The 15,648-nt window shown below is 42.1% G+C and overlaps 1 protein-coding gene across 5 annotated transcripts in view; it reads right to left on the minus strand.

Moving 5' to 3' along the window:
* Window positions 1-457: 457 nt before the first annotated feature.
* The window catches only part of chd3 (chromodomain helicase DNA binding protein 3), a 63,851-nt gene continuing 48,660 nt past the window's right edge, over window positions 458-15,648 (minus strand). For 3 of the 5 annotated variants that reach the window (XM_085138792.1, XM_085138786.1, XM_085138773.1), the window contains exon 41: window positions 9,734-15,416. In XM_085138792.1, the coding sequence (XP_084994918.1) occupies window positions 15,148-15,416 (269 nt within the window). In that variant the 3' untranslated portion in view covers window positions 9,734-15,147. Of the gene's footprint in view, window positions 7,803-9,733; window positions 15,417-15,648 lie in introns of those variants that run through there. The other 2 variants (XR_014870376.1, XM_085138801.1) reach the window with 2 other exon arrangements.

The following is a 15,648-nucleotide window of genomic DNA, read 5'->3' on the forward strand; positions in this document are numbered from 1 at the left end:
CGTTAATATTGTAGTATCAGGGTCAGAATTTAACAAACTGGCCCTAAAAACGGACTCTTTATTGTATAAAATTATTTATAACAAAGGCAACCAGTGAAAGGGTTACCAGAGCTCATCTGGGCACTGTGGGTATGCATGGGTCTGACAAAAACGACTGAGAGTCATTGCTGTAGTCTGTCCTTTTACCCTTTTGTGGCTTCATTTTTATTACAGTGAATTTATAAAAGCCAGATATTAAATCAGTTGTGTGACACCAAAAGCAGAACTCTGCAGAAACATGGAAAAGATCCAACATCAATTTTCAAGGGAGTCGTTCCAGGTTAACCTCGGAAAAAAAGAAGAAAAAAAAAGAGAGTTCTGGTTATTTGGTGTCTGACTGCAAAAGAGAGCTGAATGGTGTCATACAGAAAGTTACATTTAAGAGTTCAGTTTAATATCTAAAAGCTTTTAGTATTGGGTTTGTTTTACTTTTATATCATTCTGGAAATATAACTCCTTCCATTCTCTCATACGCTGCTGGTTTCTGTAATATTCCTTGCTACGATGCAAACAGTGTGTATTTCTAGCCGTGGGTTTCTGCACTCCCACTCTTGTTTATAAGTAGTTTTTGTGGATGGACCACATTGGTTTCTCCTCAGCACTTTACTGCAGCGATCGCAGCGTTTTTAATTGGAACCAAACATTTATGTTTTCAAATGGAAAAAAACGTCCGATTCTGCAGTTCAGACGATATATCCTGTTTGATTTCCTCATCATTTTCCTCTTTCCTCTTTATGTCTCAGTCACCACCACCCCCTCCACATCCCTGTGCACCTCATACTTCCCTGTCAGCACCAATCAGACTACACACACACACACACACACACCCACACACCAACAACCCTCTAAATTTTCACTTCCTGAATCTGAACCTGAACCACATAGCTTAAAGTCTTTGAGGAAAAACATGCCTCATCCCACCCCCGCCACCACAAACACACACACAACACACACACATGAACACTTCCCTGCCCCAATTCCTTTTTCTCTAAATGTCAAAGTTTATCGCCATCTCGGAAAATTCTGTAATGTTGTGAAGACGTTCTCTGTAAAATGATGATGTATGCATTGCCTAAACATTGTTAAGTTTCCACACACTTTGTTCACACTTTGAAATAAACCTTCCTTACTGTTTTTGAAAGGCTCAATTTCTTTTAAGAAAGAGACTCAAAAATAGGTTAATGGGAAGCATAAAACAGCTAACAACGCATAAGCCAATTTAGAACCATTATCCTGCTCAGCCTTGAATATTGGAGAGGAGAATGACTCCATACATGATGGAAAATGGATATGTGAACACTTGATTCAAAAGAGAGGCATTCCATGCTTCACGGATGCCTGGAACACAGAGGAGTCCTAGGCCAGATGACACACAAAGCCAGGTCAAAGAAAAGCAACCTGACAGTAGTCTGGCTGGACTTTGTAGACATTCCTCACAATCTCGTCAGAATAGCCATAAAGTATTACCACGTCCCAGACCGCATCAAGGGAATGATCTGTAGCTACCTGCGAGGGATCAAGCTCCGCTTCAAGACCACAAACTACATCACCCAGTGGCAGCACCACGAGAAAACGATTGTCACTGGTTATGCAGTCTCCCCCAGCCTATCATCCTGGTATGAACCTCATGATGACAGCAGCGGAAAATGTAACCAGAGACTCAGCGAAGAACTGAAGCATCTGATAACCAGCGATAAAGGACTTCGTGGATGACCTTATAATCACAACATCTTCCCATGTGCAGGCAAAATTGGTCCTAACCAAGCTTGATGAGGTGGCAACAGAGACTACAATGACTAAGGGACAGCAGCAACATCCACAATACTGAAGAGAAAGCATAGGGGTGGTTGAAGACTACTGATAAATCTGGGCTCCTGGGGAAGTTTCAGACATGGTTGTACCAATGAGGCTTGCTTCCAAGGTTGATGTGGTTTCTGATAGTGTATAAAGTCCAGCTTACAGCAGTGGAAGGAGTGGAAAGGAAGATCATTGAGCACCTAAGAAGCTGGTTCCAAGTTTTTCTCCAGTCGGGCTCTACATCTGGGCAACTACAACTACTCTGTCATCTCTAATTGCAGAGTTCAAAGTGACAAATCCAGGGTTGCCTTCATCTTCAGAGATTCAAGAGACAACAAGGTCAGAGAAGTAGGTTAAAAACTACATTAGGACAAGAGTGGAAGGACTCTAAATCACTGGTCCAAGAGAAAGGAATCTTTAAAATCCAACTTTATTCGAGCACCCTGTGCAGGATGAAGTCTGGGCATCACATGCTTCCAAAAATCTGGAAAAGTTTAACTTAACAAAGAGGAAAACCATGATCCAGGCAGAAATGAGAAATATGGAGGAGTACCAGAGGAAGTTAAGAGCAGTCAAGCTTACCTCCCAGGGCTCAGGGGCAACGTGGGTCGATCAACCCCAAGAGGAAGGTGACTTGGTGTCATGGTCCAGGAGAGTGGCTGTGTTTTTTCCACGTTTCCACTGAGTTCCACCTCTGGGCGGAGCCCTCATCCACACGCCTGTCATGCTTATCTGTCTGTGATCAGTAATGTAATCAGCCAATGTAATCAGCAAAGACACTCAAGATGATATGTATTGTGGATCTACCCGAGATGTCTGAAAAAAATATAGGTTGGCTGTGTATCCATGATTTTGCCTCTTTGGTCACTTACTCAAAGCTCATAACTGTAAATTGACCAGTAAAGTTTGACCTTCTGGCTCAGCTCTGAAACAAGTTTTCGAAAATTATTATGTTACTCCTTGTCTGCTTGATGGGACCAGCAGTTTTTACAGTTTGTTGCACCTCACCAATAAATAGTAAAATATGTCAGTCTTTTTGCTTATGGACACCTTGTCATATAAAGTAAGTGAGCTTGTTGCTTCAGCTCAGGATTAATTTTTATTAGAAGTTTGTATTTCACCAGTATGTCTCATTTTATTGTTTATTATTATTGTGTAGATGTGATATTGTATTGTGGCATACTTTCACTTTTGTTGCATATGTCATATTTATATTAATGGAAACAAATAACCAATTGTTAATAGCAGGAAAGCAGATATTAAATTATTTTGGCAATTAATAAATATATTAATACATTTTGGGCTTTCAAGATACTGATTACAAAGTAATGTACAGAAGAAAACTAAATACGGTAGACATCACTACATCGACATCAAATGTAAAAAGATGGGTTCTGACTCGATTGACCACACTGATGAGCGTTAAAAACAAAAACATCTACAAGCCCAAGATATAAATGCAAAAATACACGAACAGTACTGAAGAGTATTCACCTGAGATGTAGAGCTATCTGCAGAGGGCTTCCCAGTGTGTACCTCATGGGAGCTGAAATCATCTCCAAACTCTCCTATTAGGGAGTGCAAAGCTCCTATAACAGTAAACGCTCGTCTGTGAGCGGCAGCAGTCTGTTCTGAATAGCAGAGCAGGGTGACTCTTCACCTTTTAGTCATTGTGAATTACCAGTCATCTGCTCCTCAAGGTTGCTGTGCATGTGTGCGTGTGGGAGGCAGAGGGGCCTGGGGAGGGGAGACACTGAATCAGCGCGGCGTCCTCAGAGCTTCCCGACTCTTGCAGCATCCACATCAGAGCAGAGCGACTAAGACAATTGGGTGTTAGGTGGTATTCACACAAATTAAGTGATCATGACTGTGGTATTTAAAAACTGAGAAGAAATGACATTTAAGAGCTTTAAAATGCAACTTGCTCACTTCACTGCCTTCTACATGAAACTTAATATAGCTAATGTTTGCACATTTAGATACTGACTCCTCTTTTATTTTTTTCTACTCGATGAAAAAATAAAACTCAGTGATTTGTTTTCACTGATTCCATTCAAAATACTGCATCAACGAAAATATGATGATGCTATTTCATATGTTAGTATCTCTCTTTCTCTAAAATATACCAATGTAATAAAGCCAATTATTTTGACTAAAATAGTTTTGCTTGCTGTGAGAAAAGACTGAAGGTTTACAGCTCCATGAGGACAGCAAGGTCCCTGTTGGAGTGGCATGGAGTTTGTAGTCTAGCAGAAAGAAGCCAACTTCATCATCTTAGACTGCAGACAGCAAAAGGCTTTTTTCTGCTTTTTCTGTGAGATGGAAGCCACACCAGTCAAAAGTAGCATTGCAGAAACTGGTACTGGTCCACATAATAGTACTCAAAGCTCACTGATGCCACAGGGCAGAACAAAGAGTACAATTATGAGACAACAATAGTCTGAGTTCGCCCATGAGAGCAGAGGACCACTGGAGAGGCTGAATTGTATTAAGAGCACCAAAATTCACAAGAAACACAAGATGGGACAGGACAATTGCAACACCTTCACATTCTGTTGTAGATTTGTTGATGTGCTGTTGCACAACCAGTTTCTGCCAAGCTTTAGCTGTCAGTCAGATAGGCTTACATGTCCTCACATATACTTTGGTCTCCAGAGGAGTTCATGATTGACTCGGTGATTGCAAGGTGCCCAGGGACTGTGTCTGCAGAGAAAGGCCAGACTGTCACCTCTCTACCACCGTGCTGACAGTTGCTTTGTGCTGCTATGTTGTGTTTGATTTTCTCCAAGCACTGTGCATTAAGCCAAACATCTGCACTTTGGTCTTGTCTGTTCATTGTAACTTTATTACGAAAAGAGTATTAGGGCCACATTTAGCCCCCCCTCCTCAAAAATAAAAAATATTGTTTTCAGAATAAAATGAAAATTTCAAGAAAGAGACACTGAGACATTGTGGTCATAGGTTGAAAACAGGTTGAAAACATGGTGCAGAAAGCTGCATCTGGTCAGGACGACCTCCCTCCCCCCCCCCCCCCCCCAAACTTGAAAGAGTTGGCCGGATTTGTACAAAATGAAATATCCGGCAGTGTACAGATGCAAGGATGCTGATGGTTACACCCTTGTGCAATAAAGAGGATGATGAATCACAAGACACGATACGACAGACGATCATTTGTTTCACTAATTTATCTAAACAAAGCATTTTGTAGAGCGGGCCCCAACCCCTAAGCCACGCACTGGTACTGGTCCGTGAGTCGTTTGGTGCCGGGCCGCGAGAGTTGAGGCTCGGGTGTGAAATTCATGGTTCTCAGTTAACATTTCGCATGTTAACTGAGGCCTGTAGAGCCTGAGATGGAGCTCCTGAGTTGTTTTTACAGTTTCTTTGAGCACTGCACCATCTGAGATTAAGGTGAACTTACTGGGATGGTCACTCTTGTAAGACCGTGGCATTTATTTATTGATTTTCTTGACGCAGCTGAATGTTTCAGACCAGTAAACTGTCAAAACTTCAGCTTTTATATCACAACTATTCAAGTGCATTTAATTATCAACACCTGGCTGCTATGTACTGGCTTAGTTCCTTAGTTTTTCACAGAACTTTCAATCATCCTTTCAATTCAATTCAGTTTTATTCATATCGAGCCAAATCACAACAACAGTTGCCTCAAAGCGCTTTTTACTCAATGAAGTCCACAGAGAGAATTGTTTAATCATTTCATTCAGTTTTATTACAAACAAAACAAAAAAGGAAAGAAAGAAAGAAAAAAAAACGAGGAGATGCATCATCGTTGAAATGTTTTCACTGCCATTCATCATTTAATCGGCACCAACTACATACACAGTGACACAAAATACCCAGAAATCAACACAAAGTTTTGGAAAGAGGACAAAGTAAAACCAGAAAAAATGAACTAAGTGCTTGATGTGATGTAACATTTTAGTTCAGGGGTTGCAAAACATTTGTAAAATGGACTCTGACTACTTCCTGGGAAGAGTTAAATGTATGGGATAAATGAACTCCTGGCTACCATGATTTTTTGTTTGTTTTTTTGGCTTTTTAACGTAAAAGACAGGATGTTGTAGGATTAACAGGTTGACATCAGGTTCTTAATTCATTTTAATGACTTTACATTTCTTTATTAAGGCTTTTTATTAAATGATGCGGTATATTAAGTGGAATTTTTCAGCATGACTGTATTTTTCCTAGAGTTAGATAGTATGCATTTTCATTTTGCTCATAGAAGCATTTAGGGTTACACATGTCCCGTTTTCTATACACGTACGTCATTTGCAAGCCCCAAATCTAAAATGGAAGCGAGAGGGCAGGAAAAAAAAAAGTTTTCATGTAATATATCTACTTCTGAAGTTAGCTCAACTTCTTCGTTTACAGTCTTTCGTAATCATCGGACAAACATGGCGAAGAGGTGCACCGTGTGTCGCACATACTGTGTTGTTTTTCATAGTTTCTTGTTACAAAAAATGTCTTTTGGTAGAAGCTCTTTCTCAAATAGCAACGGCGAGAACAACAGCAACATTGACAACGACAATACTCATAATCGCGAGAGTGAAAACACAAGAGAACACGAATGAGCTGTTTAAATATGTAAATTACTGTATATCACAGGATTTTGTAGAAAGAAAAAAGAAACTTGGAAATGAAAAAAATAAAGAAAAAAAAGGGTTGATTTAAGGGGGGAAGGGGGCACGGGGAGGGAAGGAAAGGAGGGAGGAGTGCTGAGGGTGGTCGATAGGATTTAATAACACTGACTTGCTTATGAAAGGTTATAAACATTCATAGGAGGTTTCTGAAAAACCTTTTTCTGGAACAAACCCCCCAAATACCTCAAAGCTCTGTACATAAACCAGGAACGAGGGGAAGCGGGAAATACTTTGTGGTCAGACGAGTCCTGAATATATGCATCATACCTTTCTGCGTGTGTTTTATCGGAACATGTACCATCGAAACAAAGTGAAGGTTAAAAAAAACAAAACAAAAAATGAAAGAAGAAGAAGCCGGAGCTGTGCTTGGAGCTGCTTGGACTGAGACATCGGAGATTCAGCCTTTCTCTGAGAGTTAGAAACAGTATTAAAACGACTGTAGGCACAGCTTGACGTATATATATATATATTTCTTCCTTTCTCACGAGACAGCATTATTGTGATTAGAGCATGCTTCAGGAGGGGGGTGGGGGGGGGCAGATGGAGTGCAATGGCAGAAATGAGTTTAGTTTCACATGCAGCTTCCTGTCGTGGGTTATAGGAGCAGAAGGGGAGGAGGAGGAGGAAGAAGAAGGTTACATGGTCTACTTGAGAAATCTAAAAAGGTTTCTAGGATTGAGGTGGGTTTAGCGTTGTGTTTGCGTGCATGTGTGTGTGTGTTTATGCTTGCATTTGTGTGAGGTTAGAAGCATCCCTAAAGGAGGAGGAGGAGGAGGCCGCTGCGAGGAGGCCGTTTATGAGGAGTATAATGGTTTGAGGCAGACAAGAAAAGGTCACAGGAAGTTTTTTGAGACAAGTTGGACTGCGTGCACTGTCGGTGTATGTCCGTGGACAGTAAGTGCACATGTGCGTGAGTGCTAATGTCCTCTGCATGTGTGTGTCTGTGTGTGACTTGAGCTTTTTAGGGAGTACCAGCCAGCAGAGTAACATTTTCGAGGACTTCTGCGTGTATGCGTGCGTATGTGTCAAAGAAAGGAACTACAATCACTAGCAGGTCAACAAGTTCACCCTCAGTCAGTCAATTACATTGTGATGTGGAGCTCAGCGACGCTGGTTTCACCGCCAGAACTTTCTAGGAGAGAAATCAAAGGTGTCTTTGCAGCAGACAGGTTTCAGTGTGTGAGTGTGAGCGTGTATGCGTGGTTTAGTCGTCGATACAGATGACCTCTCCGCTGCGCTGCTCCCGCCGGTTGACTAGCAGCTCTGCTTCCCGCTCCTTCTTTACAGACATGGGAGGCCCGTTCAGCACTGCCGGATGGTGACGGTGGGGGGAGAAAGAGACACGAGTTCAGTTTAAGCAATTCGGCATGAAAAGTCTTTTCTGTGACGGATACATCTGACTCGAAGCCTTGTGCTCGTTCCTAACTCGAAGCAGAAAAAGAAAAGCAGATACTTGTGTTATTGAAAGTGTCGACAGGTTTGACCTTCAATAAATCACTGTGATTTGGGTTAAAAGTGCATTCTGGATGCAGGGCTGTTGGAGAAAGAGAGCGATATGTCTTTTCGACACAAAAACAGTAAGAGGGCACTGCTCTTCCAAATCATTAAGAGGGGAGTTGTGGTGGGTGCCTCCGAGCCAAGGGAGAAACTTCCACATTATAAACAAAGCGTGCAACGCCGACACCAAAGTGCCAAAAACTGCAGTTCCTGGACAAACTCAACACCATTATAAAGGATGTTTTGGGACTGACACAGTGCAATGCAATCCACAGTTTTGCTCTCTATGGATGGTTCCCTCTTTATGCCAACTGTGAAGTCGGTTTAGGTTTTTATAACTCGTACAAGGCTTTTTAAGGTAAGCTAAAGACCCTGCAATAATACAGAGAAAACCCCCAGGTAGGTGCTTTCTACAGTTCTCTGGTTGAAAATATCTTGTTGACGTCAGAGTTCAGAGGAGAATGGCCAGACTGCTTTGAGCTGATAGGAAGGCAACCTAACTCAAATGACCACTTGATACAACGAAGGTGCCGAGAAGGACAAATCTAATACAACTCCTCTCTACTAAGGACACAAAACTGAGTCTCAATTTCTGCTGCAACATTGAATCAGCCTTGAATCAGCGATCCAGATCGGTGCCGTAGTACCAACTGAGCATCATTTAAACACCAAAATCTCTGACGGATGTTTCCAGCACCTTGTTGAAACTGTGCCACAAAGAATTAAAGCAGCTCTGAAGGCTAAAGGGTGTCCAACCCATTAAGTAAGCTGTACTTAATGATGTGTGGTGAGTGTGTATAAGTCAATACTTTGCAATATGGTTCAATTCAAAATCTTACAAACAGCAATTTTCATTCTATTTTTTGGTGAATAAGTCCCACCCAAGTGTGATTTTTAATACTTTTAATGAGAAAACTTGCATAATACAGTACATCAATATATCATATTACATATCCAGTATCAAGTTTGTTTACAATATTGACCAAACCTCAGAATGCATAACTATTAACCTGGACAGAGTGAGGCCAGCAATGAGTAAACACACACTTTATCCGCAAGCACGCACACGGTCACACAAGGACACAGATGCACACACACACGCACGCATAAAAATTAAGTTCTTTGCACAGCTGGCCAGCAAAAGGATCTGTGCTTCCCACATTTGCGTGCCATAATGAATCTGCTCTGGGAGTACAATGGGGAGTTTAGCGCTCCTTTCGAAACAAGGCCAAGAATGGACCAAAAGAGGTCCGACTCGCGCCACAGGGAAAGAAGTGTCATAACACCCCTGTGCAGATCAAAGATGTCATACGAAGTGTATTGAAGTGAAGACGTTTGGTAGGGGTGGAGGCGGGGGGGCGTTGAAGCCGTGTGCGTCTGTCTGAAACCAGAGGGGGGGACCACTTATGGGGAAACGTATGGCATTTCGCCAGTGGAGGCCAACAGAGGAGATCAAGAGAATGAGCCAGTAGAGAGTTAGTGTGTGGGGCAAGCAAAATCTGATAAGAACCAAAACAAATCGAGGTAAAGACTGGGTGAAAGAGCAGGAGAAATGAGGAGTTGCATAAAAAAAGAAAAGCTGCAGAAGACAGAAGACTGTTAAAATAATGAGAAAACACTCTCTCTTTAATGTTCTTACAGCAAATCACAGTACGCCTTAAAAATCTTCAATTCATAATCTTTAATGAAGGAGTCATCAAATCAGAACAACAACTCTGGTTATTGTTTTTTTTAGAAATCGGTACTTAATGAGTGCACCTCGTGGCAGAGTTGCACCATGTTTGGACACCAGGGACTCACAGGAATGGACCAATGCTTGTTGTTTCTGATTTTATCTCGGTGAGAACACCCTCACTGCTGGCTGTTTACTCTTCGCTTCCTGCTGGCGCTCTTTCACATTAAAAGCACTCCCATGGCAAAAAAGCAAGGGAAGGGAAAGGGAAATCTTTACTATTAATTAGTCACATAAACCCAAAACACATGGATGTCCCAAAGTCCTTTTTTGTTGTTGCTGTTTTTGATTTTGAGCTTTGCTGGTAAATGCTGAAAGCTGCGCCTGGTCGCACTAGTGGAATTTATGTCAGATTTTATAAGTGTGAAAATAATCACTGTGAGATAATGCTGCCAAAAAAAGGTAAAGGAAAGTCATTAAATATAACCATTAAAGGTAATTAAATGCTCGACATCTGAATCTTTAATTTGAAAAAAGGTCTACCCAACAACAACATTTCAGATTTCACCTGCTGAAAAATGGAACTCAGTTCTAAAGATTAAGGACCCTGGCTCTGAACCCTCACAAACCCACAGCACCTCTTCAGCAGGGCCCAAAAAAGGCATTCAAGGTAAAGAAGGAGTGGAGATAAAACAGGAGGAGAAATTCAATGAAGCACTTGTACTATACCAGATAAAGATTCCCTCTGCGATGTCTGCAACAGTGTACATGTCTTTCTGCTGCCAAAGTAACTCACTCAAAGTACTTCACCTCTATCTACTCAAGCTCCTCCCCTTCCCAGCCCCCCCCCCCCCCAGCGTTGTGTGCATGCTCTCAGAAAAGCCATCTTCTCCTCAGCCTGAAACTCTGGACTGAGCTGGATGGAGCATCTGAAATCTAAAAGGCAGTAAAAATGATTCCTGGCCAACATGTCAGTCTGTGTCTCTCCCTTGTAGGTCCTGCCTACTCTTTGATAGAAGTGAATGCTGCCAGGTTGGCAAGAAAAGCAGCATTTTTTTCCCCCTCGCTGAAAAGCTTTGCGTGAGTGCATCAATGCAAAAACCTCTCACCAAGAACAACCCTGTGTCTCTAAACTGTCAACTTTTCAGGAAGTAAAAAAAGAAGAAAAACAAAACAAAACACGGGCTTGTTTTTTAGAAATCTATAGAGCCCGTCCAACTGAGAGAGAGAAAGAGAGGAAAAGAAAGACGTGCATGTTGCAGGAGGTTCAAAATCAACTGAGAATGAAGACTATGCTTTAGCTGGAGGTACAAATCCTAAAATCAAGCTCTGAAACTGTGAGTGGTTTTATTTATAGGCTAGAGAAAGGACATCCCCACTCCAGAAAACTGTCAGGAAATAAAGATTACATATTGGTAAATTATTCTTTGCGTACCCTTCGTGACCCTGAATCTTTTTCTATTCCCAGTCTTACTAATACCTGAAGCCTGACAAATAATTTCTAAACCTGAGGTGGCTGTGACAAGGAGGTAGAGCAGGTCATCTACTAATGGGAAAGCTGTTGGTTCGATTCCTCGGGCAAAATACTGAACCTCAAGTTGCTCCTGATGTATTCATCAGAGTGTAAATATGTTGGCTACAAAGCGCTTAGATGTACAAAAAAGAGGTTGTGTGAATACAAATAGAGCAGAAAAGTGCTATATAAGAATCAGTCCATTCAAATTAATGTGACTGCCATGTTATCTGACTGTTAATATAGACAGCAGCCTAATGTCTGCAAACACATATTTGTGTTAAGATATAGATTCTTTCCAAGGTAGAAGATATTTGATACTGGAAGTTTTCTGGCCTTCATTTGTAGTTTGCTTGTCCAGATTTTAATGATTAACCACATGTGAGCAGGCTTCAGCTGCTCACGGGCGCAATCTGTGTTAAGATATCATCAGCCGATATTAGCTAATTGACAATTGAACGATATTGGCATTTATAACGGCTGATAAATTTAAAAAAAGAAATGGAAGAACCATCATTAACCATCATTGACGTTGCATAGTTTTCCCACCAGAGCGCCTTCTGCAACATTCCTTTTGGCAATTCGGTCGTTAAGTCTGACGTCACTAGCCGTGTCTGGGCCTGCCGTGTCGTTTGATATATGGACCTCCGCTGCAGGTCCATATATCAAACGATCACTATGGCATTACTGAGAGTTGAAAAACTGTCTAAAGTCTTTCATCTTTAATAAAATGATCAGCGTTCTGCTCTACCAGGTGTAACAATTGAGTTTAACATCCAGGCATCCATGAAAATGGAATTTATGACATTTAACGGAGTTAGAAGTTAGCAGGAAGTTAGCTCGCTAGCTTCTATCTAAATACAATATAGCATGTCCTGACTGCGGGGTTTTGGAAACAAATTAAAACGTACAGCTCTGTTATCACTTCCAACATAAATGAAGACAGAAAACTAAACAGCAGTGACGTTTGTAGGGTTACTGAAGTTTGGCTAGCTGGTATATAATGATGTGCCACGTGACCGCTAGCGACACAGCTATGTTAGCATAATATAAACAAGCTAACTTTTTTTCCACTCGATAAAAGTTAACGTGAGTGTTCTCGGTGGTCAGGAACAAATGTAATCGCATAGCAGGATGCTGTAAAAGGACCAAACTTCAGCCAGGAGAACAACTGAGATAATCCATCCACAATACGAGGTTAGTCATTCATATACTGCTGCATGGGCTGGGCTGTAGTTACATCCTAAGGTTTTAAAAACTGAGCTTAAATAAATGATTAGCGGTAATAAAAGCCGAGGGAGGTCAACAGTGATCACTGACTGTTTTAGGAGCTTTTTGAGATTAAATAGAAGAAAATACAAAACATTAAACATGTTAACAACACAAAAGCCATATTAAACGCAGACTACTTTAGGCCCGGAAGTAGGATTCGTCACGTCATCACTTAACGACCGGATAGGTTTTCAGAACGCTACAAACAACAACCAGCGGATCTGAGCAGACTTCGGGCAGAGCGTAAATAAATAACTAGTGTGAGTGAAACCTGTTCATGTTTCGTGTAAATAAATCAGCCGATATATCGGATTTTTACATCACAGACATTAGTATCGGTGTTGATCCTATATATCGGTCGGGCACCCGGAGGAACATGTTTCCTAAAATGCAGTCTCATAAAAATCAGCTCATGACTAACGATAGCTTAGCTGTTTTATTAGCTTTAAAATGCATCCACTCCTGTAAACATGAAGTCTTGAGCTACAAAGTTGTGAAATTATGGAAAATGTCCCTCAGCGGTGAAGACATTGTAAGTGCACTATTCTGTCATTTTAGCTCTGTTTTGGTGCTCCACCACGATCACTCGCTGCTCCCGGGGATGGGCAGGATGCATATATTGTATTTATTTTCTCTGAAAACAGCTGCCTGCAGCTGGAAACAGTCTTGAGAGCAGTCAGTGAACCAAAACAGAGCTAAACCAAAAGGTGCTAAAATACTCCCGACTGCTGAGCCGGACGATATGTGTGCACTTCACACGTACAACATATTAATGCCATCTTTTCTTTAGATAGAAAATACCAACGAGAGCTTCAAGTCATAGTTTTGCTTATTTTAGACTGAATTGCAATCAGGTTAACAGACTTTAAGGTATATACTGACTGATCTAAGATGTTTAGCTTATTTTCTAAGAGCAGAAAAACATATTTGAACAAAATACTTTAATATTTCTAGTAAGGTATCCAAAGTCGTACGGACATCAAACAGGCATCTCAAACAGTTGGCACAAATCACACACATTCACACTCATTTCTTAACCTACAGACATGCACGACATTCTCATTGCAGGCCGCACTGCTACCACACTTCTCCGGTCATTAAGTCCTTTAGACTCAAAGGGAAATATCACTCAGTTTTAGCTGAAAGCAATCCAAATTCATTGCTTTTTCCTTTTAGATACGAGGCAGAATGGTTCATCTCTAGGACGCCACACAGCGCGCACACCAAGCTGGAAAAACGATGACACGGTCCAGAGTGTTTTATTTTCTCGGGGTTCAGGGGACATTTTCCAGCGTGGAATCCATCACGCTGTCACAGCGAGGAAACTCAAAGAACAAAAAAAGAAATAAACGGCTTCAAAGAGAGTCTCCCTTTTTCCTTCGATGACAGATTACAGTCTTCATCTTTTGGGAAGAGCCGCTCATAAATTATGATTTTTTTGTACTTTTCAGTGATTAGGCTTAAAAACAGGAAATGTAAGTACTTCATTAGAGTGACATTCCCCTTCAAGTGACCCCCCCTACTCCCCCCCCCAAAGAAAACGGGTGCAACAGTAAGTATGCTTTCTAATACAGTACATGTCTTTGCTGTCCATCAGATTGGTTTAGAGCTGCCAACCGCTGGACAAAGGCATCGTCTCAGTTTTTACATCTATGCTTCTTGTTTGGACTCAGGAATGCGAGAGAGGGCAAGAGAGTCCATGGGAAGTCGTGTTTTATACTTAGAAAACGTTTTTCTTCTTCTTTTTTTAAACTTTCGCCCCTCGTTTTTGTTGTTTTTTCTTTGCAAGATAATCTCGGTCCACTTTATCTCCTTCGCTCTATTTTGAGTTTGGGTTTCATCTGCCTATACTCAGCAGATAAATTCACTTGTTTGCAGGTTTTACAGGTTGTGTGCGAGTTCCAGAGCGTGTAATATATATGCATATCTGAGCGTGTTCGACTGAGAAAGAGAGATGGAGGAGTTGAAGACTGCGGAGGAATGAGGGAGTACGGGGTCAGATCGAGGGGACAGCCTTGTTCAGTCAGCCGGCGGATGAAAAATTGATCCGGAGGGAAATCTTTTTTTTGTCTCAGAGGGAGAAATAGAAGAGCTAAAGGAGTCTGTATAAGGAGGAATTAAAAGAAAAAAAGATCCTCATTTGTTGCATTGTTTTTTTTATTCGGCGTCTAATTTAGAGTTTTTGAAAACCTGTGATTGCATTAAGCAGCTGTCCCAATCCCACCCCCCTTCTTTTTGGCCAAGGCCTTCAAAGTAAGGTTAGTTTGTTCCAGATAAGTACTCTCTCTTTTTGTCTCTGCCCCCACCACCCCCCGGGCATCATTAGTGCTTGATCTCAAGGCCAGATTTTCACCTCTCCCTTTTTATTTTGGACTCACTCCTTATGCAGTTGATTGCTTGTTTTCTTTAGTGGATCAAAGTGCCGCCGCTACTTTTCTTTTCACATTTCATGTCCGCTTGTTTTGTTTTTTTTCCTTTCTGCCTCCCATCCTTATTCAATCCATCCAGCGAGCTTTTCTTCTCCCTTTATATCCCTCACATTCCAGCTGTGTCAAAGTGCTCTATCCTTGGATCCTTTTTGGAAACGCTCTCATGCATTCGGCTTCTCGTCTCATTTTTGTTACATTCCACGATTGTTTTTCCATCCAAACGTCGCCCTGTTTTTATTGTTTTAGTGTTCACCTCCCCGCTTTTGCCTCTCAGGGTTTCTTTGGTCGCCCGTTGCGCGGCAGGTTCTCCACTGTGTTGCTGAGGCGGTACTTGACGATGATACTGTGCACCGTGGATTTAGGCATCCTCAGCTCCTGCCCGATGGCCCCCTCTGACTTTCCGTCCTTCCAAAGGTCCACCACACGCTGCCGCTGCACCACATCGTGCTCCTTGGTCTTCTGGCAAACGCTGGCAGCGGTTGGCCCTCCGGTGGCTCCACCAGCGGCTCCCCCGGTGGCCCCAGCAGCGGCGGCGGCTTCTGTGGGGGCAGACAAGCGGCAGACTGTAGTGGAGGCTTGGAGAGGGGAGAAGGATAATGTGACACTTAACTGGACCCTGTAGGGATTTGCTCTTTTAGTTTGCCTCCCTCCTCTCTGTGGGGGGGGAGGTCGGAGGTCAGGGGAGAGCTACCGAAGCTGGAGTGGTGGAGGGGTGGAGGGAGCTGAGGTTCAGTGTCCTGCTCAAGGACACTTTAGCAGGATGGGTACTTG

This window comes from Neolamprologus multifasciatus, chromosome 3, assembly GCF_963576455.1.
Source record: "Neolamprologus multifasciatus chromosome 3, fNeoMul1.2, whole genome shotgun sequence".
Lineage (NCBI taxonomy): Eukaryota > Metazoa > Chordata > Actinopteri > Cichliformes > Cichlidae > Neolamprologus > Neolamprologus multifasciatus.